Source organism: Notothenia rossii (assembly GCF_949606895.1).
Source record: "Notothenia rossii genome assembly, chromosome: 4".
Taxonomy (NCBI): Eukaryota; Metazoa; Chordata; class Actinopteri; order Perciformes; family Nototheniidae; genus Notothenia; species Notothenia rossii.
The window spans coordinates 31904619-31930712 of record NC_136902.1 but is presented as its reverse complement, the minus strand read 5'-3'; the positions used below and the strand labels follow the sequence as shown (position 1 = coordinate 31930712).

The 26094-nt window shown below is 41.1% G+C and overlaps 1 protein-coding gene across 2 annotated transcripts in view; it reads right to left on the bottom strand.

Moving 5' to 3' along the window:
- Positions 1–20243: 20243 nt before the first annotated feature.
- The window catches only part of LOC307036666 (vitamin D3 receptor A), a 116077-nt gene continuing 110226 nt past the window's right edge, over positions 20244–26094 (bottom strand). For both annotated transcript variants that reach the window (XM_079677190.1, XM_079677191.1), the window contains 2 exons: positions 23601–23717; positions 20244–22735 (listed from right to left, as the gene is read on the bottom strand). In XM_079677190.1, the coding sequence (XP_079533316.1) occupies positions 22482–22735; positions 23601–23717 (371 nt within the window). In that variant the 3' untranslated portion in view covers positions 20244–22481. The remainder of the gene's footprint in view (positions 22736–23600; positions 23718–26094) is intronic.

The following is a 26094-nucleotide window of genomic DNA, read 5'->3' as shown; positions in this document are numbered from 1 at the left end:
GTGCGGTTACTGGCCCTGACATCCGCCAAGCGAGTCAGTAACATTCATGCGCTATCTGTACATCCTTCATGCACTTAGTTTGCCCCAGGGAAAACTAGAGTGTTGCTCAGGCCCAACCCTGCCTTTATCCTAAGGTGGTTGGTTCAGGTACCCCAATTGACATTAAGGCATTTCCTTCACCGCTGTGTCCCTCCGGGGAACAGCAGCCAAATTTGCTATGTCCAGTCCATACTTTACACACTTATATGGATAGATCAAAAGAGTTTAGTCGTAATGACCAACTCTTTGTGTCCTTGGCTAACCCTCAGAAGGGCAAGCCTGTTACTAAGCAACGGCTCTCTCACTGGATTGTGGAGGCAATTGCTTTGGCTTACACGAGTCAGGGTCTGCAGGCACCTTCGGGTTTGCGTGCTCATTCGACTCGTGGTCTGGCTACATCCTGGGCTTTGTTCAAGGGTGTCTTCATCCAAGACATTTGTGCAGTGGCGAGCTGTTCCTCGCCGCTCACTTTTGTTTGCTTTTACAGGCTAGACGTCTCTGCTCCTAGTTTGGCCCGAGCAGTGCTGGGCCCCGTGTTGAGTCAGAGCTCTAACTGTTAAGTTCTGGTTGGTTTGGTGATTTTCGAGATAAGCTCGTCTGGCAATACGGGAGCTACAATATCCCATAGTGAGACATCGAACGGAGTGTTATGAATGAGAACTATAGGTTACTTGCGTAACCCCAGTTCTCAGAGTAACATGAAGTTAGATGTCTCACCAGACGGCCCTCCTTGCTATGGTGAAGCGAGAAGAGGTTTTTATTTTTTTTATGACGCATGCGGCGTAGCGCAAGCTACTCATAGGGGGTGGATTCCCTGATGCTGACGTCAAGATCACCTGCCAATCAGGATTGGCGTAATGAGATTGATGCTTCTGTTTGCTCCGCGGATGAGGCGCATCCCATAGTGAGACATCTCACTTCATGTTACTCTGAGAACTGGGGTTACGCAAGTAACCTATAGTTTTACATTCGATTGCATTAAGGCTTTATGATATCCTTCATAGTAGACATTTGAACATATACATTACTGATCACCACTTTAATTGAATTTTGGATGATTTAGTCAACTTTGTAACACCCATGGTGTTCCCGTCAAAAATGACCTCCATAAAGAAAAGGAATTAGTACCATCCGGATCAGATAAAACACACACACAAACACCCACACTAGATGTGTTTCCCCCCATTTGAATCACACCTGACACACACACGGTTTTTGTGTAATGTAATAGCAGTTAAAAAAAAAAAGGACCGGTCAAATTTGACCGCGAACACCAAAGTAAGGGGGGGGGGGGGGGGGGAACGAACACAACAGGAGGGTTAAAATTGACTAAGTGCAGACGTCCCTCTTTTTGGTGGTGTTATAGAGATCAGCTGAGAGTCTTAACCAAAATGTGCACGTGGGCGGGGTGAGGGGGGAAGCATACGTTACATGATTGTTTTGCTTTCAGTAGGTCTGCGTAATAAGTCCCGATTAAGGCATTTCAGAAACTTGTTATGACAAGGCTTCCTCGCTCACTCCAATATATAACAAGTGAGTGAGCTGAGCTTTTTTCCCTCATTCCCATACTAATGCCTCCACCTGCTGCTGTGTGTCACTCTTCTGCCGTAGATTACTTTACTTCTTGTGTTACCCTGGTTATTTTGACTTTCTCACCCCTGCCATAGTTTGTTCTGACTAAGCTTAGCTTTTTCCTTAAGTGTCAGATTTATTTTAAAACAAGTGGTGAGTCATTTTGGTTTCATTGTCAATTGAGGAGGAGGAGGAAAGGGAGAAAGAGAAGGAGGTGGTCGGGGAGCGGAGGAGGAGTGTCTGGGGTTTGGTCGTGGTCCCTTGTGGTAATATTTAATAACAAACATTAAAAATACCGCAGAAATCCTTCACCACATTCCCACGGTCCGACTGGCCGAACACACACACACACATGTTCACATAAGAATGCAACCACACACACACAGACACATACACACAAACACAAACACACTCATGCCCCATATACATACCGATGAGACTTTCTATCTGTCTCACTTGCACCAGTACACAAACGTACACATATGCATGAATCACTTGTAGGCAGGGCCGTGGGAAGTAGGGGTGCTGAGGGTGCTGCAGCACCACCTGGTGGAGGACAGAGGATCTGCACTTCCACAAGATGTACCGGCGGGGATTGTTGTTAGCTTCTGCTGCGCTAACGGATATAAGAAGCTGTTTCTACAATAATGTGGAGAGAGAGTTCTATCCTGTCAGACTGAGAGGCTCAGTGAGGTAAAGGACTCTGAGGGTTTAGATAGTTCACTTTAGTCTAAGTTATCTCAGTGGGTCTCAAACGTTTTGATCACAATTTATGTAAGCAAATACTTCAAAGGGACACCTTTATAATTATTAGGATAAATAAAAACAGGTTTGAAAACATTCCAATGTATAGCCTACTATAGGACAGTAAACCAAAAATATTGTTTAAAACTGGAGAGATTTAAAAATATGCATAAATAAATGTTAACTGGTAAAATAAGATATAAATGAACCACAAAAATAAAACAAGTTAGCCTACATTTATTTGTTATTGGCTATGGTAGGTTATTGGTTATGTTCACATACAAACCGATCTTTTTCACATGGGTGTTTAGAGTTGTATCCCCTAGATCAGTCTCTAGTAATTGGGCGCTCAAAGTGCACCAGATTGAAGTATTTTACTTTAAAATGTTAAAAAAATCTTCCCGGGGGGACACCCCCGGACCCCCTTAGAGGATCTGAAGTCCACCCCCCAATTCAACATGTTCATGCAATACTAAATACATTTGAAGCCTTTTTATATAAGCTGTCCACCATATCAATACGTTTCTCTTTTTGTAGTGTATTAGTCTTTTGTAGAGGTTTTTCATTGCCAGCTAAAATCTTGCCTAGGGCAGCAAATTGGTCAAAACCGGCCCTGGTGTCATCCCCTCAGCACCCCCCATTTGAAACATGTTCCCACGGCTATGCTTGTAGGGTCACGTACTGTAAACCTCCAAACAGAGAGGCACACCCACACACTCACATGCATTTGAACAACCCAGTCTCACAGCATTTCGTGTTATAGTCACGACATTTAATCTATTGATTCGTGTTCACCAACACTATTCTCCCCTTTTTTTCGTGTCACACAGAACGATTTTAAAAGCAATGTATTTCTATGGGTAGTATGTTTCGTGCCTGCAGCACATCTTTTTGTCCGGTCGGGTCTTGGAAGAACGGAAGTTGTGTGGTTCATAAAAAGATTTTCTTACTCAATATCAAGCCACGATTATTGTTTTTATTGTAAATCGTATAATGTCGGACTCTTTTTGCCATACGTGACGAAAAAAAATGGGGCTCAGAGCCTCAGAATACTGAAATCTGTATTTAAAAAAAAAAAAAGTCCTTCTAATTTGTTATTCTTTTCTAAATAACACACTGTTATTTACTCAACAATAACACACAAGTATCGTTGTTTTTATTTATTTGTTTAATTCTATAATCTCAGGCTTTTTTGCCGTTCCTCAGGAACTGAATTTAAAAATAAAGTCACCGGAAACAGACGTAGGCCTATAATGGCCATTTCAAGCATCATTGCGATACACAGCCACTGAACTGATAACCCAAGATCCTCAGCTATGTTTTAAGCTCGGTGATTGGGTGTTTTAGCCGCAATGCACGTTGGGATATGGTGTTTATGCGATATGAAATCCAAAAAACATTTACAAAAAAGAAAATAGTACTTTAATCCTAATGCTTGCTTTTCTCTTTGGAAGTCATCAAATAACGACATTGTAATACACGGTTCGGCTGCATTAAATATTACACATCTGCCGTAGTTCTTTATTTATAGAGCCCTGATGAGAAGACCTTTGGAAAAACAGGAGAACTGCCACAGAAACTGAATATGTGACGTGGATCATAAATATATCAGCAATTAAACAACATCTTCAATTTCTCTTCACACAATACGTCTCCTCGCAGTATCAACATTAATTCTGCTGACTTTTAAATTTGATCCAATTAGTAAAAGGCTATATTTACACCATAACGGTGCACAGCTGATAGACAGGGACTTGTAAGATATTACAGATTTTCTTTGAATATAAGAATGTAAATACTGAGTTGAGAGAATAGTCAGGGGTTTTGGGTGATGGGAGACACATGCATGGATTCAGAATTTCAATAGCTTACCATTAAATGACGGATATACCTTTCTGTCTATGATGTTTTACAAATCAGATATTAATGTGTAGAAGTAAAACATGTGAAATAATATAGCAATATCCTGTAAAATCGTGTGAAAACATGAATAAAGCTACACATCTTCAGGTGTATACATACATAAGTGTCCTACACTAATAATACAAAGTTATAATGGCATTGTATGCTGTGTGTACCTTATTTGTAACAAATCTTCAGACCTTTCCAACTCAGCAATTGCCTGTCTTTGACTGTTGCAGGTGTAGGTTAAAATATCAAAAGAATACATGTGTGGATAACAAAATACATCCGTCATGAACTAAGCCGGAAACTTATACTGGAAAGTATAATTTATTGTGTTAACACTGTAAACTTGACAGTGTTAACTCTGACATTTTGAAAGGGATGTGCAAAATAGCCATTATATACAGTTTTTAATTAACGAATGTATTGTAATTGTAAGTAATGAATATACTTTATACGGATCAGTAGATAAATGTTTAGTCTTCTCAAGCACCAACTATCAAATATCTCGTCTGATTGTTGGCATTTGACAATCACCTTCCCTTAATTTTAAGGTGTAACTAAAGTCTGCTTTAATGGTTGTTTATATTTCACATCATTAATCAGAATCTGCAAAGTTACTAAAATAAATGTAGTGGAGTAAAAATACCAGATTAACCTCTGAATTGTACTGGAGTAGAATTACAAAGAATTAATGAGCTGTCATGTGGGTATATATTAATACTGCCCAGTGGCGTCGCCTGGTCTAAAGCCCCGAATGTTTTTTCTGTAGCCCCGGACAATTCTCCCTCAATAATATAATACATTAGGCGCATTCACACCAAGTACTTTTCCCACAAAGGTTCCTGAGAACTCTTTAGTTCTCATGAACTAAGCACAGATCGCGTTCACACCGGAAATTAGTTCCTGGGGGTGGATTCATGGGTGGATTAGGCAAATGAAGCCGCTGACGTCACTTCTTCTTCTTCTGCTTTGGGTTTACTGGCAGGCCGCAAACAACTTCACGGTGTATATTGCCGCCCAAAATCCGCGGCCGGAAGACCCCGGAGTTAGGGACTGGCTTCAGTCTGGGACTCCCAGCAGCTTCTACTGAAGCCTTTTTGGGAGTTTGACGGGGCGTGGTTTGCATTCCGCCCAGCCAATCAGACACAGGAACCTTTTTATCCCACGAAAGTCCCTGCTCTCTAGCAGGGACTGAAAAGGGGGTAAAAAAGGTTCACTAGAACAAATTTAGTTCCTGGGACTTTTTGGTGTGAACGCAACTAAATCGTAGTTTTCAGGAACCTTTGTGGGAAAAGTACTTGGTGTGAACACGCCTATTGACCGTGCTTTACGTGAACTTCATCATGACACAAGAGAGGACGGTAGGACTACAGAGGCATGACACCAGACCAATCAGAGAGTTGCATGGAAATAAACGTGTGCTTGTGTCATTCAAGCTCGGCTCTCTCTGTGTGTGTGGCAATAGCGCATTTAGTGTGATGGCGAGAGAGAGAGAGGGAGAGAGGGACCGGTGCCAGCAGGGACCGTGTTGTTAGTAGTGATGGCGAGATGAAGCCTTATGAAGCTTTGAAGCTTTCCAGCCAATTGGTTCGCAAAAGGGTTCATCTCATGAGGCTTCATCATGGGCTTCATTTGAACACAAACCCCCCTGTTGGTCAAAGTGTGTAAAACAGACAGATTGGACATCTCAACAGTGTGCTCTATCTCATACCGAGTTCCCAATGAGTAAAGCCTTAGAATAACTCTAAACGAACATTAAATCATATTTTCATGTTAGGAATATTGTATTTATTCCAGTTGATTGTGATTGAAAAGCCTAAGGAGGCTGGTAAACATTGCAAAGAGGGATTTGTATTCCTTAATAATATTCATAAACCTAACCATGTAGTAGCCTGAGAAAGGCTAAACCATATCAAAGAATACATTTATTAACTACATTATCTCATTTAGCTGTAGCTTTTAGAAACAACAAAAAAGACGTATTGACGAGTCGTTGAACCAGGGACCCTACGGTCGTGAGTCAACTACTTTCCAGCTGAGCCACAAACAAGCTGTATCTCCCTGAAAACACTGTAACATATTTATTCCTGTATTTATTCAATCATGTTTTTATTCCTACATTTATTTATGCTTGTATCTATTTATACTTATGACATGTTCCGACCTCTATATAAGTGAGGTTCTGAGCTCTTTTAATTCCATCGTGTCACCAGCGGGCCCGGGCACAGGAGGGGTAATATCATTCTTATTATACATCCGTATTATGAGCGTTGTGGTTCAACGGTTCAACCGATCGCTTCCTGAAGCAGTCACGTGGTATCGACAGGCAGCGAGGCTTCGTTTGTCATCGATGATGTCACTGGCCCAAAACGATACAAGCCTCGATACATGCTTCACAAAAAGCTTCGGGGATTACTCGACACACGCTCCGAAGCCTCGGCGCAATACGTAACATCACTAGTTGTTAGCATCTGGTTAGCTAGCTGCACTAACGGACATAAGGAGCTGTTTGTTCCACAACAAGCTGGAGGAGGGTCCTCTCCTCTCAGACTGAGAGACTCAGGTGAGCTAAAGGACTCTGAGTGTTTAGATAGTTCACTTTAGTCTTGCATTCACACCTAATAGTCCGCTTCTCTTGTGCGCAGCAGACGACAGTTTGTTACATTGTTTCATTTTTCAGAAGGTTCGGTTTGCGTTCACACTTCACACGGGCAAAACTCAAACGGACTATAAACTTTAAACACAAGTCATGTGCACGGAAATGCTGTTCAATAATTTGTGAGACATTAACGGAGCCTACACACGGCGGCTTGCGTTGCCGCTTCAACGCTTCTGCCCATTCAATTTGAATGGGGTGACGTCACGATTCGCCGAACGACATTGTGGGAGCAAAGCGTAGTTTCTCTCGCGGTGCGCGCTGCAAAAGTAGAGCAATGTTCTACTTTTGCCGCCTGTGTTCAACCAACCTGCTCTTTCCGTCCCTATTTGAACCCTGTGTTCAATGGGACGGAAAGGGCAGGTTGGTTGAACACAGGCGTTTATTAACTCCAAACAAAAATATACGCAGGTCTCAAACGTTGCCCGGGTGGGAACCTTCACAGGTCCTTTGGCGACCTTCCAGGATCCCGCCTAATGCAAAACAGACCAGAACCAGGTTACGACATGCTTTTATTCCGGCACGGATTACCTGATTCCGATCAGCTGTCTGGCCTCCGGCCGAGCCACTCCCTTCACTCCAGCAGCCAGCGCCCAAACCCCACCCCGCTGCCACACCGTTAAAACAGGACCGGTCAAGTTTGGGAATGCTGTCCCAAAAAACAGTTGCACTGCTTGTTAAATATCTTTGAATCGATGATCATTATCACCTATTACGGCCCCTACACACGGCGGCGTGCGTTGCCGCTTCAACGCTTCTGCCCATTCCCTTTGAATGGGGTGACGTCACGATTTGCCGAACTTCATTGTGGGAGTAAAGCGTAGCTTCTCTCGCGGTGCTCGCTGCAAAGGTAGAGCAATGTTCTACATTTGCCGCCTCGACGGAGGCGTCAGCCAATCGAATCATATGCCAGTGCAAGCTCGAGCCAATCAAACCGCATGCTTGTGTGTCTGGGGCGGGAGATTCATGTGATTGGTTGTTGGTCGAGTTTCAGCCCCCCCCGCCGGCAAGCGACAACGCACGCCGCCGTGTGTAGGGGCCGTTAAACTACTATTTAGTGTTATTATTACAACCCTGACTCTAGCGTTTGTGTGCATGTGTGTGTGTGTATTCGTCATGTCGCCAGTGGCTTTCTGACCTCGTCTCGAGGTTTGGTGATCCCTGCCAGAGATTCCTTTCCATCCTTCCCTCCCCTCCATGTTTCACATGTGCGTCAGCAGTGTTACCGCAGCCTCTCTGCCTCTCTGTAACCCCATGATGTCCTTGTTTCAAACACCCCACCCTCTTGTTTTCACCCACCACCTCCGTCCTCTTCCTCACGCTCTTTCTATCTCTTTCTTTCTCAATGAGCCCCCTCTTTCCTATTTTTTTTATCCCCCTCCTTTCTTCCAGTTTCATAATCACAACTCTGTTATTTATACAATGAGTTCAGGAGTTGAGCAATTCTCCAAAAGCATGTAAAAAAAAAACTAATGAGATGTCTAAATAATCTTAAACCCACCATTGAATCTATCATAACCAGCACATGTTGTGCAGCCAACAAACCAACAGTTTGATTTAAGTAGCAAATCTGTCAAGTTTAATGAGGAAATACGTCATGCATGTTGTCAGGACATTTAAAATATTCAATTTGTATGTACTACTGCAGCTATAATAACATTGTGTCATGTGACTGGAATCAGATGTTGGAAGAAGCATAAAGAAAACATATGGTATGGGCATACAGCGTGGGAAAATGTATGCTCTTTATAATCTTAATTTGTACGTTAACCATGGGTCACCTACAGAGAATGACCCCCCCGACTTAAGCTGCTTTCACATTAACAGTGGTGAACAGCTCTGCACTGACATTGATGTTGTGTTTCTATAAAGAGAGTGTTAGCATGATAACTAGCGGAAGGCGGAAGCACTACACACGATGAAAGTACACCCTGTAGCAAGTAAAACACACAGAAAATACGTATATGCTCCCCCAGAATGCCTCGTTGGAGATTTCTCTTTTTCTTCCTGGGTACAGTGACTTGCCAAATGGACCCATTGGTCCAAATGGACCAATCCGTGGACACGTGGACACACACACACACACACACACACACACACACACACACACACACACACACACACACACACACACACACACACACACAGTGGCGCTGGGGGGGGGGTGCTAGTGCAGCCTCGCAGTGGCGAAACTGTGGCTGTAGGTGCGCCGCGTTTGGTGGTGCAGGTGCTAGTGGAGCCTCGCAGATGGGGGTGCTGCAGCCCCCTCAGCACCCCCCCCCCCCCACCTCCCGCGTCCATTCGCAATGTCTCGCTGTCTCGCAGATCCCACGCAGCAAGCAGGAAATTAACCCAGCTCACACTGTCCGCTCCTCACAGCAGCTAGCAGCGCAACGTCCCGCCAACACGGCACCCAGACCCCACGCAGCATTCTCATCTGTTTGTCATTACTGGTGTCGTTTTCTGGGTGCTATCAAACGCCATTGTAACACATAATCACTGATGTTCCGCTGTAACGGCCCCTACACACGGCGGCATGCGTTGTCGCTTGTCGGCGGGGGGGGGGGGGGGGGGGCTGAAACTCGACCAACAACCAATCACATGAATCTCCCGCCCCAGACACACAGGCACGCGGTTTGATTGGCTAGAGCTTGTACTGGCATATGATTCGATTGGCTGACGCCTCCATCGAGGCGTCAAAAGTAGAACATTGCTCTACTTTTGCAGCGAGCACCGCGAGAGAAGCTACGCTTTGTTCCCACAATGCAGTTCGGCGAACGTCGACGTTGAAGCGGCAACGCACGCCGCCGTGTGTAAGGGTCGTGATAACGGTGGTAGACTCATCAGAACAGAGTGGGCGAGTTGACCAATCAGAGCACAGTGGGCTCACAGGGGGGGGGGGGGAGGAGCTCCAACAAGCTGTTTAGGACAGAGAGATACTGAGATGCTGAGAAACCAATGTGATTTTGGAAAATTGCACAATTTAAATCTATTCTAGTAGACCTCAACAATGGAATTATGATCAGTAGAAATGGCCATGACATGGGACCCTAAAACCAGCAGCATCTGCAGCAGATAACAACTGACATCTGCTCAGCTGGGAATCATTTGACAGAGACAAACAAACTATCCTCTATTCATAAACATTTAAACAGTTGATCATTATTAACACATACAGTCGTCTGCCTCTGTTTCACAGCTTCAGCAAACGGCCTGTATAAAGTGACACCAGCAAGCAACATGAGGAATGAGTCCTGTGTGTGTGGGGCCACTGTGTGCTGTACATTATATTTAGTGTGTGAAAATGGCAGGCAATAGTGTACAAGCCTGATTTACTCTGAGCAACAGGAGGCATAATATCACCTAATATTGAAGAACTCCTACTCTATTTGTCTGGTGCAACAGCTGTGGATATTGGATGCTTGGCTGAAGGAACAAGAACCTTATTCAGTAAAACACTCCTCCTCTGCTGGGAAAGCTGCACAGCCCTGGGAAATGGTGATGAGAGGATGAGACAAGTGAGAAACACTGGAGCTGACTCCCTTCTGGGGTCGCAGCATTATGCATACACAGAAATACTGAAAATACCCAACAAATATACTATGTACAACTTTTTAAGGAAATATTCAGCCATTCTTTGAACATTAAATTATACTTTTGGGCAGCAGGCAACCTCAGGGTCAGAAAGTTAAGTGAACATTAAAGGTCACCTATTTCGCAAAATCCCACTTTTTCATGTCTTTTATAAATAGATATAGTGTCCCCTCTGTGTAAAGAGATTATGAAAGTTTAAGGAAAAATGATTCCCTCTCTTTTTGTCCTGATCCATTTATTTAAAAACCTGTCTGAAAATTAGCTGATCAGATGTTGGCCACTTTGTGATGTTACAATAGCATGGCTATTTTAAAAGGGTGTGTTTGTGCAGGGTTTCTCCATGTAGCGTTAGTCCTAATGGTCTTGGATCAATCAATCGTCTGCAGCGTTTGAACTTGACCTTCTAGTTTCTGCTTAGATTGCATGAAACGGACTGAGGTGCAACCAAAAAGATATAACAAATCCGTTTTTTGCAACTTTTGCTAATGGACAATAAAACAAGAAAAGTGCACTGGGAACATGCCTTAATACATTTTTAGTTTCGGTCTTTTCAGGGAATTTGTTGACAATATTAAAAACATAGATACTCCAGCCTATCCCTTAAGTTATGACTATTAATGTTTTGGATTTTTCTGGATAGTAAAAGTGTCTAATTGTTGTACCAGTGACTTTTAAATACTGAAAGCGAACAGAGATCTGGAGAAAATACAATACTTTGAAATGAAAGAATTCAAGGAAAATAATCAATGGCAATTAAAAACCAACAGGTGTTACCCCTGTTGTTTAACATGTGGGTTTCTAAAAATGCACAACATCCAGAGTATTAAAAAAAAAAAACAGCACTGCACACACAGTTTCCCATGTGCTTTTTAAACTACTTTCAGGGGCATGGGAGCATCAAAGTCCTGATTGGTTACAGTGTCAGGACATACTGTAAGCTCAGCGTCAGAGATGTTTCCCGACAACACTGCGAGCCGTTATTATGAAAGAATGTGACCGGAGAAGCACTTCAGACGCCTGGTTTTTCTGTGTCATCATCCATAACTGCATCTGTGTTTATATGAGTCAGGAGTGCCAGCGAGGTAATAGTCAATCAACGCACTGAAGCGCCAGCCATTAGCAACTGGTTGGTGGTCGGGGACGACGACGACATAATATAGGAAAAACAGTTATTACGAAACCGCAATGAATGCAATGTAGTGGCAGTGTCAGTGAAGTTTATTTCAAGCCTGAGAACAGAGTCATCCAACCATGAGGAGCTGCGGCGAGAACATAAACAACAGGAAAATACTCACTTAATGTACAGCATTTAGGGAAACCTTTTTATAATGAGCATTTAAAAGCTACTTATTGCAAAAACATCAGCTTACAAAAACGTCATTAAAGTGGCTTTTTTTAATCCTCTATCTTTCCAGGAAGCCCACAGAAATGCATGTGAGGCGTTTCCTGCAGGGTCACATGGAGGAAATGCTCCTAATGACGTTTGGATGACTCTCATCACAGACAGAGACTCCTGTATATTTGTTGGGGTTTGCTAAAAACTCTCAGACGTTTGATTCACGCTGTCTGGTTGAACAGGGTTTGTCATAACTCTGACAAATCAGGGAATGTCCATATTTGTCAATAATCACTAACTTATATTATTCTGTGTCAAGGCCCAGAAGGATGGGGGTCAAACATCTGGAGGAAAGTGAATGCAACGGCCTCCATGCAATCTCACTTTGTCCGTTGTTGAAAGTCTAATATTTATCTGTCCTGGTTGTTGCTAAGAGGTGAGTATTTTTGAGTTTGGGTTGTCAGTCACAGGAACTATTGCCAGGAAATGTTCAATTTGAAGAAAGATGTATTTAAAAAAAAAAAAAATCAATGCAAAGTTGCACAACAATACTCTAATAAATAAAAGAGGAAAAATGCTCCCCAAAAGAAATATAAATGTGGGGAGATGTGTCAGTCTACCAACAACAAATGATGGACATAAAAGGTGCTTTTATGACTTCTTAACATGTGGGTTCATTGATCATTGTACCCCTCCTATATGGATGTCTTATTGTTTTGTCAAGCACTTTGTGACTTTGTCTGTGAAAAGCGCTTTATAAATAAACTTTACTTACTTGCTGACTAAAATATGTTCGGATTTAGCTAAGGACCTCACAGGAGGGGTCCTGGCCCTTCAGGTTGAGAGCTACTGCCATAACATACACAAATAGTATTTTATATCAACTCCAGACTGGGAATTTGCTCTTTTTGTTCTTGGCATTAAGCGCCTGTACTTTAGTTTGACCTCAGACCAGCCTGGATTGTATGAAACTGGCTGGAATGGTGGACAATGGGCCAAGGAAGAACCCATTACATTTCAATCACACGCTTTATTTTTTACTTATGAAAACATCCCTAGTTGTCAAACTGCCTTCCACTGCTGCATCCCTCCACAGCTTTTGGGGAAGTATTTGAGATTAAACAGCTAAAACTATTCAAGTAAAACAGGGGTGGTGAAACTCATTTTGTATGGACATGCATATGCTCACATTCATTCTAGAGGTCTACCAGCGGCTCGGGACTTCAACAGCATCTTGGCGCCCCCTACTGACCAAACATGAACTAGCACCAAGTTCAAACAATCAGCAATGCGGTTACAAACTACTTATAGGCCAATGTGTCTGTGATGAATAATGTCAAACATATCTTAACTGAGTATACATCTATGAATACTTCTGTATTTTCCTTTTGCCAAGAAATCCCCATTTCTAACCGTTTCTAAAAATAAAAATACTAATTAAAGAGAAATTACATTTTCTTCTCCAGAATAGTTTTTACTAATAAGTATGAAAACCCCCGGACCTTACTAGTATAAAGACGTATCATGTTACATTAGGGGGCTTTCTTTTTTTCATATGCCTGTATACCTCTTTTCACCCTCAGTTTGAAACCAGAGCCCAGTCTGCTCTGATAGGTCAGCTGGCCGGCTCTGTTGTGATTGGTCAACCGCTTAGCTAGCCAATAGAAGCGTGAATGTTCTATATGTCATTATGTTACAGAAGTAAAGTCCAATGTAGGTGTTTCGGGAGTGAACTCTTACGATTTTAGATGCAGAAAAAATATATATAACACAGTACAGGAAAAGGAAAAAACACATAAAACTTTCCCAAAAAAAAATCAAATAAGTTAAAACAATTTTGTGAAAATAGGTATTTGTATATATTAAATATAACTGCTTTCTTTCAAAGAAATCAAGCAATTAAATTAACTTTCTCAAAAATATATGCGTCTCTTTACCAGCAACCCGACAGACCTTGAAAAAAGAGAAGCAGGAACACAAGGGGTGTTTTGCATCATTATGTACAGCTGTTTTATTTGTGATTTCCCCAAAACATGATCAGTATTTTACTACATACAATGCATGTAAACAAAGTACAATGGATCAACTTTAAAGACAAGAAGAGCAAAAAAAAGAAAAGAAAGAGCGACACGAAAAAAACAGGCGGTGATTTTGACCACGAAGAGAGACATTGGTTAAGGTACTGTATGTATAACACTAGTTCTTTTATATAGGGCTACTGATGCCATGGCAACTGTTTGCTGTATGTTGAAAAGACTACGTTCCTGCACTGAGGTCGGGTGAGCTTTACTGCATAGTGGTGTGCGTGTGTGAAGGTCAAAGGTTCTTATCTTGGGACATAACTATAGTTTTTTCTTTTTGTTCTGCCGAATAATGAGTTTAGTTCATTCTGTGGGAGGCCAGTCTGCTGGGAAAGAAAACGCTTAAATTAAGTCAAATAAAAGAAAATCATTTCATTAGAAATGATACTTTACAATTGGGCAATAAATACCAACCTAAACAAATAATCAACCAAGGGGAATGCATTAATGAATAAACCAGCAGAAAAAGTCAGGACAGGTCCCTCCCACAATGAATACAATCGATGCAACAATTGTAATAACCGACAAATATGTGGATATGAAGAGAGGAAAAGGATCCGCTGCGGAAACTAAATGAGACGGTCAGCAATACAAAGATGGAGGGTCCTGTATTCTGTATTAAAACCCCTGATATTGTCCCAAAATAAGGCTGTGGGTTCTAGGCACACCAAGGTACAACTGAGCTGAGCAATATATTAATGTTTGCTTTTCTGAACTTTCTGTATGCATTTTAAATGTAGCCTATATCTACTGACCTGGCTACCCCAGGACTTGCTCTAGAATATATTTTTGTATTTTATTTTTTAAAGATGATTATTTTTGCTGAGTATTACGAGAAAAAAGGACAAGTGCATCATTGGCAAAGAACTGCTGGTGAAGGAGAAAGAAGTGCACACAAATGTGCTGCGTGTCTGTGTTGTGTTCAGTGTCTAGCTTTTTTCTTGTCAGTATGAGTGTGAGTGTGCGTGTGTGTGTGTGTGTGTGTGTGTGTGTGTGTGTGTGTGTGTGTGTGTGTGTGTGTGTATGAGCAAGCACATATTTAAAGAGGTAGCAGAGAAATACGATCAGAGCGAATTACTTCCTATCTATGTAACTGCTCTCCTCAGGTCCAAACAAGGGCCACCATTTTTACTCAAAATGACTAAAAGTACTGATTTTCCGCGGTACGTTAAATGTTAGTGATAATCAACACAGAGATGCAATAAAAGACTTGCATCACTAAATATCTAATACTCCAAATAAAACTTCTTTTACTTCCTATGAGCTGAAATGTGATTAAAGAGTCGACAAAAGAGTGTTCACTAAAGGCGTAGTGTGTCTTTCACAGCATTTTATTTTGAAGGCCTGGTTACCTGAAAGCTGAGTGAGTGCAGCGAACAAACGAAGGATGAGTTAGAAGAAGGCTGAGGTTAAACACTATTTGGATCTAGGACATCTAAATTAGGATCCCAATGCTATAAACCCTTATCAGACGTTAAGAGGAAAGCCACAGCGGGAGACGAACACAATAGGGAACCTGCGAGAGCAAAGCCAAGCAGAGGGAGACACTTTTTTTACATGTTAGATGTTAGGAAAGAGCTGGTTTTAAAAGTCTAACTACACTCCCCTTATCAGAGTCAGACGAATCAACTCCAAGACGTCTGTCCCTGTCTCTGAACTGTTGTATAAAGCTGAAGAAAAGACTGATCGAGAAGTCTGTCACTGTGAATCTAGCACTTTAACTGTATACAAAAAAAGTCTGCTGGACTGAAGGAGCAGCAGCTGCCTCTTGACTCTCGGAGCCCAGTTTCCCTCTAAATTGTCCAACCACGAGAGTTTGACATCCACCATGGCCTCTGGTTTAATGCTACATTCACATAGCAGGCTTTAAGCTGAAGTTACTTAAAACTGGTGGATCAAGGATTCTCTAAATTAGCCTGCTTGCTAAACCTTAGCTAGCAGAGTCTTTTTGGTTTGAACTGCTTATATTGAGAAAAACTTGGGTTGTAGCAGCACACTTGGCATTTATTGAATGAACACTTGACAAATAAATGCCAAGTGTGCTACTACGACCCTTTCAATGACAGCTTTGCCATTTACCTTCTTTTTTTTTTACTTAAAATTTAGCTGCATTCACATGTCACAGTTGAAATGACTCTGAGCTAACGTTGATGTTGTGTTTCTATGTAGGGAGCCGTTAAGACTACTCGGAGGCGCTTCCCATCGCTCAAAATTGTCCAAAGTTCAAATTATTTAAACTTGACATTGTTTATCGCTGAACATTCAAAGCGCAACCAATCAGACAAGCTAGCAGTGGATGTAACAATACAAACATCACCTGACAAGCTGTTTTCACCGCAAGGCTCTGTGCCCGACCTCGAGTTAGCATAATGTGAATGCAGTTTGAGAAGAAAATGCGCAAATATATTTACACTAAAATATATATAAAAAGTATTTACGTTTGTTGAGGTTTATTTAAAACAAACATCGAAAAGGTTAGATATTGTTCACTGCTCAAAATAATGGAGGTTCTTTTAGCTGCTATGTGAACGTTGGTCTTAAGCCACATTGCCACACTTCAGTGACAAAGTGATTGTAATGAGGTCTCCAATAAACTGACTCCAAAGATGTGTAGGCTTATGTTGAGATATGAGGTATAAAAAAATCCAGCATTTGAAAACAGAGGAATCTACTGTACATATACACAAAATAAACCTTCTTAATTGCTTTCAAAAAATAAAAATGGTTGCTTTATCACAAACACAATCATGCTGCGACAAATATATATATGTCTGAATATATATATGTGCAGAGAAGGAGAGGTAGTATGTTGGGTTAAACGCCAAAGCTTAGCGGAGCGTCATCGGTATAGAGTTGGATAGGGAAAACACAGAGATCTCGTGAGTAAAGCAGAAAAACGGTTAACATGTAGAAACATTGGGATCCACTGGTATACTGACTGGTTTACTGGCAACTCGTTTACTGTACGTTTGCAATAAAAACTGAGGAGAGTTCTGGCATGTTTGTGTGAGTGTGTGTATGTTTGGTTCCCTTAAAGGCTGATGTGAAGAAGTCATCCTGTAAGATATTGAGGTATCTGTTAAATGTATCAGAAAGTAAGGCTACTGAGGTGGAGCTGACCTGGGTTGAGAGGGGAGAGAGCATCAGCTACAATACTCATTAGCCATTAGTGAACAACAACTGTCATGTACAACCGTTACAAATGTAGTATTCCATTGTGATGTTGAACAACAGTGGAGCAAAGCTAAATAACTGATGTTTTTTTGTAATTTGCTTTCGCTTTTTTTTTTAAAGTCTAAAATTCCAAGAGCTGCAATGCGAGAAATAGTCAGAAAATGAATGTCACACTTTGGGTTCCAGAGGCGACTTTCCCTCAGTCGCCGCTGCCTGTAGAACACGTCACTACATCTGTAGATTCTCATTTTAAAAAATAATTGTATCTCCTAACATCTTCTGTAAAGATTCTACACAGTCTTCTGGAGGTCCAATACCAACGTTTTCTGGGGTCCGATTTCTACAGTCTGTTTTTTTTTTTTCAGTTTGAAAGTGACACGTCCAATTCCAAAGCAGCTACATTTCCCATCAGCCCTTGGTGCACCACCGTTTTTCTTCTTTTTTATTTTTTTACCAAAAGCAGAGCCTGAGTGGCTGCTGAGTTAAAGCTATGAAGAGTAATCCTGCTGTGATTGGCTATTGCAGAAGAAGAGGTGGTTAGATGGTTGGGTGGCGGATGAGGAAGCACGCTCATGCTGCTGCTAAAACAGTTGGCCATTGGCTAATTCCTGGATCAGTCATTTGAGGCAGTGTTAGTTCATGGCTACTTGATTGTGTTTGACATGCTGCTTCTGGAAAGCGCATCTCGTTTTTTTTTTTTCAGAGCCGGGGATCTGCCTTTTTCTTTGTCAATTGAACTATTGTTTCTCCTCTGTGTGTTTGTTCCTCTTGGGTGGAGCTCCAGGTGATTCTATTCATATTCCACAAGCAAAAGGAACAAGAATGAGTCCGTTCCCTGTCCAACTAATTCGTATGAAGTTGCTTGAAATCCAGTTGTTCATTTTGCAGTCGGAAAAAGGCTCCAGAAGTCCACCGGGCTCCAGCACAGCAAGCCAAAGCACAAGCAGGGAAACGCTGACACACAATCAAATTGACAATCTTGAAAAGAAAATAAAGAGAAAAAAACAAACAGATTTTCACGAAAATGAAATGGATATACTGTATAATTGTCAAAAGCAATTGATAGACTTTAGAAACAGAGAAAGAGAAAAGATGTACATCCATAAGCTTGGAATGGACAGAGCGGACGTCTCCTGGTGAGGAAGCACTGAGCTGTTAGGAGTCTTTTAGAAAGGCTGCCATATGGTGCGACGAGACTCAGCCAGTCGGAATGATCGACACCTCCACCACTGGGAATGTTCGGCTACATGAACCCTTTCAATTATTACACGTCGGATTTCGTCGGAGTCCCATCATCGTATTTATAAGAGCATCATCAGGACTAGGGTTGCAAAATTCCGGGAATATTCAAAGATGGAAACTTTCAATGGGAATAAACGGGAATAAACGGGAATTTATGGGAATAAACTGGGAATTTTCAAAATTGAAGGTTGGCTCTTCATAGAGAACTTAAATATAGTTGGGGAAAGCATATTTTAGCATAATCTTGACTAAAAAAAACAGATGCCATTCAAGTACACTTGAATATCCATGCCATAGCACACTGCTTACTGCATGGCCATTGAGACCACACAAAGGTTCACAACAGGCTCACAAATGTGAGTGGAAAAACTGGTTGGCATTCGGGCAAACCTAAGGCTCTCTGAGCCTGACACAGGGCCATCCTCAACAAGGCTGGACAGTGACACTGAAGAGGAAGACTCAGAGTTGGATGTTGATGAGGCCCAGGAAGAGCCCGTTGACTGAAAGGGTTTAGCAGTGGATTGCTTGAAGGAATATTTGCATGTTTAATGGGCCTTTTTGGAGGGAGAAGGGCTCTTTTCATTTAACATTTTGAATGGGACTTTGTGGGGATTTTTGGATGGGGGGTCCATTTTATATTTAATTTAATAATATTAATTAATATTTAACTCAACATTCCTGTTTTCATTTTTCAATGAAACAAATAATTGTTAATTTTTTTAAAAAAACTTCTTCTGTTCTACTTTAAAAAAATAAAAAAATCTGTTGAAATGTCATGTTTTTTGTTTAATTTTGCATCGAATATTTCCAAAATTCCCCAGCTTAACTTCCCATGGAAACTTTCCGGAAATTTACCGGAAATGTTCCGCCCCTTTGCAACCCTAATCAGGACAGGGTTGGACCAATGCTGGACATCTATTATTACTATTCATTATTATAAGAACTGCACAATTCGTTTGAATTGTATCAAAGACGGAACTTGCACTTGTGCAATATTCAAATTGAAAGATGCACAATAGGAGATAATAACACATGTTTGTTTGTTTCGGATCCTCTCTTAAAATGACACAAAGCTTCTTCTTAAAATATATATAAGACAATTATTTTGCAAAAATGATCAATCCCTCCAATACCGTGAATCATATTGCAATTAAAATATTAGTCAAAGTAATCGCAAGTACTTTTTTCTCCAAATGGTGCACCCCTAATTATTATTAGTAATATTATTATTTTAGGGATTACATTGGTAAAGGTCGATCTGTGACACACCATCTGTATCTTTGTTTTATATAAAACAGTTTTAACTTGGCTGAAAATTATGAGCGTAACACTTTCTATGAGGCCATGCGTTATGACATCATTCAAATATGTTATATACTTTTTATAGCACTATAGTTAAAGACCTCAAAAATATTCAATCATACTAAATAAAACATGTGTATGATGACTTATAAGGCCAAGCATCATGATACTTTATATTTGTCACACCTATAGTTGTAAAACTTTTTTGCGTTATGCATTATTATCTCTGCTATTATGCATTATAATTTTTATATGAATTACTCTAAGTGTTTAAAGTATATATCAATATATGTATGCAAGAACACACTTAAAGTAACATATTGTGCATTATAAAAGTGACTATAATGCATAATATAAAAAAAGTATAAAGTATTACAACTCTGGGAATAAAGATAAATGACAATTGATTAAAAGGTTGTATGATACTTTAACTTATAAGTCATTATATGACTATATGACTATATATATATATATATATATATATATATATATATATATATATATATATATATATCATTATATGTTCTTAAATTGATATTTTTTTAAAGCTTTAACAATTTTTACAAGGCCAATAATAATGAGACAGTGCCATAAGCAGATTATAATGCATTTAAGGTATAGATAGGTATCATAGAAAGTGATACTGTAAAGATTAAAAAACATATCAGCTTTCTGGTCCAACCCGTGTCCAGCAGTCTTTTTTCAAATGCTCCGACCAGCTCAGTCACATGACCAGGATCTCCACCTCTGTCCACTCTAGTTGAATACAACAAAAGAATCCATCTCCTAATTGCATATAGTGCTGCATCTCCAGAGCATCTTGCCATCGACAGTTGAGTTCTCTTAGTATTTTGTCTACATTAATCTCTAACTATGTACAGATTTAGCAAGTGGTATTTACAGAGTTTGTCTACAAGGGGGCGATGCAGGCCTGCGAGAGAGGGTGAGCATGCACTGTGTCGAGAGAAATGATATGTAGTGATGTTTTAACATCCTAAACCTCGCTTCTGTGGCTGGTGTTGAAATTGATCGAAATGTGACCCAAAAAAAAAAAAAGAAGTGTGGCACTTGATTACGTGTTTCGTTATAAAAGGTCTCTGTTCAGCTGTATGTTACAATGCTTCCTTCATCTTTACTTTCCCTGAATACAATTACCTTAAGGCTTATATAAATCACTGTTTGTTTTTATTTTTATGTGGCCATTTAATGAGAAGACCAGCTTTAACAGTGATCTCTAATGGATTGTACAAACCGTCTTAAGTTTTTCATGAACAGATAAGGAGTACAAATGTTGTAGTAATTGTTATTTCAATAAATGTTTAGCTTACTTATACTGTTATGTAGTTCGATTAGAAGTCACAGTGATGCCTAGAGCTTAGAAAACGATCTCTGCCTTATGATTGTAAGCTAACGCCACACACACCATTAACACCAAGTACACAAAATCATCAGACAAACTTTTCCCTGAGGCAACAGCCGGTAAGTCGGTTTCTTTCCAACTACCTGGCCCTAACTGTTTTAGCAGCAATCTAACCAGCCGAGTACATTTTTTTGGGGGGGATAATCTCTATCCACAATGTTTGTTTATGTCAGTCTACAAAGTGGATGCACTCTCGGGTTAAAGCCTGCACGCACCCCCGTGTGGTCCATCAGGATTCTCATATACTGTACACACATCACAAAAATATAAAAGGACTCCTCACACACTTCTCAGCGCTTTCTTATATGTGACGACACACACAGAACTGAGGAGGGGCCTTCAGATCCTCTACATTATACAACACTATTTGCTTCCACGGAAGCAACCATGAATGCTCTCTTAAATATATATATTTATATATATATATATATATATATATATATATGTATATATATATATATTTATATATTCATATATATCAGCTTATACGTATCATTTATATTTATATAGCATTATACATACATTCTTGTTTTGTGAAATTCCCTTTGTCTTGTGAACAGGGAATTCCAACCGTAGCATATCCCTCCCTCCAGCTACCACACCTCCGTGACTCCAAATCCCACTTCTCTTGTCACCGTTACCAATCTGAAACATTCCTACTGTAACTTCCTTTCTTTTCTCCAGCTGCACATACACAGAAACACAGCCTGTCTTAACCAAGCATCTTTTAAAGTTTTTCCACTATATTATCGTAAGCTAGCTGGCTGTGTTGATGTTTAATATATTTGGATATCTTTGCTGTTGATAAATCAACATAGCGATCTAGGTGTAGGAACATTGCTTGCGTATAATTTGTACCTAAGAAGTGCCAGCGTGGTTAATAGATGTAAATCTGTGAATGTATTCCTCGCACTTGTTATGAGGATGAAGGTTATAAGGGGATGTAAACGTCACATCCGTCACGCTGTCAAAACAAAAAGAAAATGGCAGGAATCTAGCAGTGATGTCTGGAAGTAAAGGAGGTGAGCAGAAAAAGGCGATATTTCATTTGAGTTTGCGAATTTCGGAGAGGATCAGGATGTCGATCTACTCCAGAGTCAGGATATCTGCCTGACCTTTAATGTGGTACTGTGTACCAGAGGTTAAAATATAATCTGGTTATCCAAGGTGCTGCAAAAATGCAGAGCATATCCAGGTGTCTTAAATCTGTAAATCCGGAGCCTTGCCGCTCGAGGTCAGGTGACGATGAGGAGGAGGTGAAGGTGAGCATCTACCTACGGGATTATCCATCCTTCTTCCTTGTGTCTATCAGAGCTGGGGTTCCGTCGGGGAAAAGAAGGCGGCAGGGGTCGGTATATCTTCCTGTGATGTGTGGTGAGTGTGTGTGTGTGTGTGAGCGGGCTTCCTCCACTGCTATGACACCTCGCTGCCGAACACTTCCAGCACCAGCGGGGTGAGCTGCATGCTGTGCTCGGGCTGGAAGGAGAGGGAGCGGTACTGCTTGGAGTGCTCCTCGTTGAGGCTGCGCAGGTCGGCCAGCTTCTGGATCATCTTGGCGTAGAGGAGGCGTCCGCCCGGGTGGTTCACCTGGATGTAGGCCTGCAGCGCCTCCGACAGGTGGTCCTGCAGCTGCTCGATGCGACCGTGGTCCTGGACTCCAGGGCGATCTACCCGTCAGGGGATGAAGAGGGGGCAGTGGAGGAAAATTGTGAGGGAGGTCCAAGAGGAAAGGAGGAAAGCAAGAGGAGAGAGATCGTCAGATTGTTGTGTTGATTTAGACTGTAGTGATCAAACTAATATTCTACATTCCTAATATATATATCATTAGTTTCATACTACTTGCAGAACTGCATTACAGTGGTGGCTGCGCAGGATTGTTTTCGTCTCGTGAAATCGAAATTATTTGAAAAATGATAGATGTGATAATTTGCAAAATCCACATTCACATGTTATCTTATGAGAAGTCAGCATCAATCCAAATTTGTTGGCATTTGAACTTTCTCAAAACAAAATGTTCACACAAATGGATTCACTCACATGTATTAATGGTTCGCCTAGCAGCAGCCATGTAGGACGTTTATCTAACAAAATAACAACAATCCTTTTCTACCACTTATTTTAAACTTCATCAAAAACATCAATGAAAAATGTGGATCACTGCCCTTGTTTCCTTTCTCTAAGGGGATGAGCATATGTATAAAACAAGGCCATCCTTGGCGGAAAAAAAGTGTTCAAGCTTGTGGAAAATGTTGAGTTTCCAATAGCTAGTGTGCGTCATTTATTCTTGAAGCGGCTTTCCTTCTCCATGGCCTCGTTCAATTGTTACGTTAATTCACTGTTTTCAGCTGAAAAGCCCAATGAAGCACAAACAGCATAGATATGCGTCATTCCTTTCTAACATTGTGTTGTACCTTCATGTTTTTTCAGTATTGAAGACCTACACTGTTTGTACTCTACTGACATGGTGTTGTTATTAGTCAATCTAGTAACACTCTCTCTTTAAAAGAAAACACTGGAACACACAAGCAGTACCTGGGGAGAGCAGGCAGATGGCCATGAGCAGCACGTGTTCCTCCTCGTGCAGGTTGAGTTTCTTTAGACCAACCTGGAACTTCACCAGCGGCTCCAACAGATCCAGAGTGTGACCCGCTAACATGAAAAAGAACACAAACACACCGTTAGTGCTGCAAACATGAATTGTGCTTTTTTGTTGATTTATAAGTGAAAACACACTCTATACAGCAGTGGAGAATGTTTATTTCCCCATTGCGGACAGAGAGCATTGCTTCCTGCCCTGCATGTGTGAGTGAAAAAGGACTGAGTGTGTGTAGCTGCTTTATTGCTTCCATGAAAATACCTGGAGTCAAAACCTCACAGTAATGTGCAAGTGTGCATAGAAAAGCAGCATGTGGGTGAGGCTTGTAAGGGTGCGTTATATAAGGTGTGAGAAAAAAAAAAAGGAATCACAGCTGTGTCATCGGCTTCAACGTTGAACACGCTTCTGTCCTTGAGACTGTGTACTTGTGTGCAAAGGAACCTTTTGCCAATGCAATGCTCAATGATGCGGCCTTGGTGGAAACATCGGGAGTGCTGGCTACACAAGGCTGAAGTATGGAAGCCTATTTATGCCAATGTGTTGAAAGAAATGTTTTTATTGTGTTACGACCCTGGGTCGTTAGGTCATGTGTGTGGACATTTTCCCTCCTGTGTCTATGAGTGTGTGTGTGTGTGTGTGTGTGTGTGTGTGTGTGTGTGAGCAACAGGTGGTGCCCGTTAAGCTGATTAGCTACCTTCAACCTGCTGATTGGTCCACCTGAAGAAGAGAGGATATTTAACTGCAGCCGTGCAGTTCCTCGGCCTCTCTCCGACTAGACTTCTCCTACTCCCAACACACATCTGCGCTGCGATGTCTGTCCTGTTACACTGATTGCTTAGTTATACCGTATGCCGGTCCTTTCTCCCGTGTTGTGAGAAAAGCTACTAAACCTGTCTTTAAACGCTTTATTTATTTTATTTTTACAGATGTAGCGATTCATTTCAGACAGTTTGAAACGCGAGGGCCGTGATTGGTACGTGATCTGCCCTCGCTCAAGGGAAAACCTCCAGCTTGACTTGAGACCGCCCCCTTGATAGATAAATGTAATTATAATGAAGCCAGCTGCAATGGATCATTGATCCACCAGGGGGTGCAGTGGGGTTCCACACTGGAGCTCATGTGAAATAAAGTGAGATACAGTATGCTGGATGTACAGCGGAACTTTGTTAAGATCCATATGTCACGGATATCATACTCTGTGCTAAATAAGAGACATGTAATCATTTACAAAACATCACCATGTTGTTATTTAACAAAATAATGTTTGTCGAAAAAAACAAACGGGAGTAAATGCAGCCCGGCTCTCGATTTGTAATCCTAATTTAATCATCATCTTCACCACGATCATTTATGTTTATGTTCGCCGAATTGACATGAAATCACTGACACATATGAATATACTGTATTCACGTGCACTCCGCTCTGCGTCAGCCAAACAGCTCGCTGCACCCGCACTGCTCGGGGGACCCAAGTTCCCGTCAGCAAAAACACGTGGGTTTGCTATCCTGGCTCCAAAATGGTGGAATGAGCTCCCCATTGAAATCAGGACAGCAGAAAGCTTACACATCTTCCGGCGACGACGATCTTCTCTTTAGACTCCACTTTGAGCGATTTAATTACTAACAAAGCACTTATATACTAATAAAGGACTGGCTTATCTAAAGCCAGTTGAGTAGCACTTGAAATGTTTGGCTCTATGAAACCTGATGTACTTATATGATTCTGTTTTCTTCAAGGTTGTATCCTGGTCGAATGCACTTATTGTAAGTCGCTTTGGATAAAAGCATCAGCTAAATGCAATGTAATGTAATGTAATTCAACTTCATTAAAACGTTATTAACGTGCCTAAACTCAGTAATTCACTAAAAATATTTATATTTTAATGGAGCCTCGTCGGCAGATCAGGATGACGATCTGGATGACGGGTGTTATTTTCCCCATAAGGAACAAGTCGCTGCAAATTATCCCGCTTATTACATGTCCACATTCTCAACAAAGTAACGACATGACTCCCAATATTAATTTAAATGCTTTTATGGATTTAGAAAATGTTTAAATAGTAACATAGCTGAACATGGTATTGCACATTTAGCTTTGAGTGTTACTGACCTGAGATGTTTTTATTACATGAATTAAAGTGACTGAGGCTTTGGGTGCAAACTCATCTGTATGAAAAGGTGACAAGGATCCGAGCCCCCGGCTCCCCCACCCCACGGAATATCGGCTTTAAAATTAGGAATAACAGAGGATTTTAGCAGTCAGAACAACTAAAGCAGCAGTGTTAATAATAACAGAAACGCCAAAGAGTCACATCTAATAGAAATATATAAAAGCATTTATTTTAATTGTGTAGCAGCCAGTTTATAATTTTGGCAGCACTGTTGAGCATTTTGAAAATGTATTTTCATGCCTCTGTGCAAGGCTTAGTCT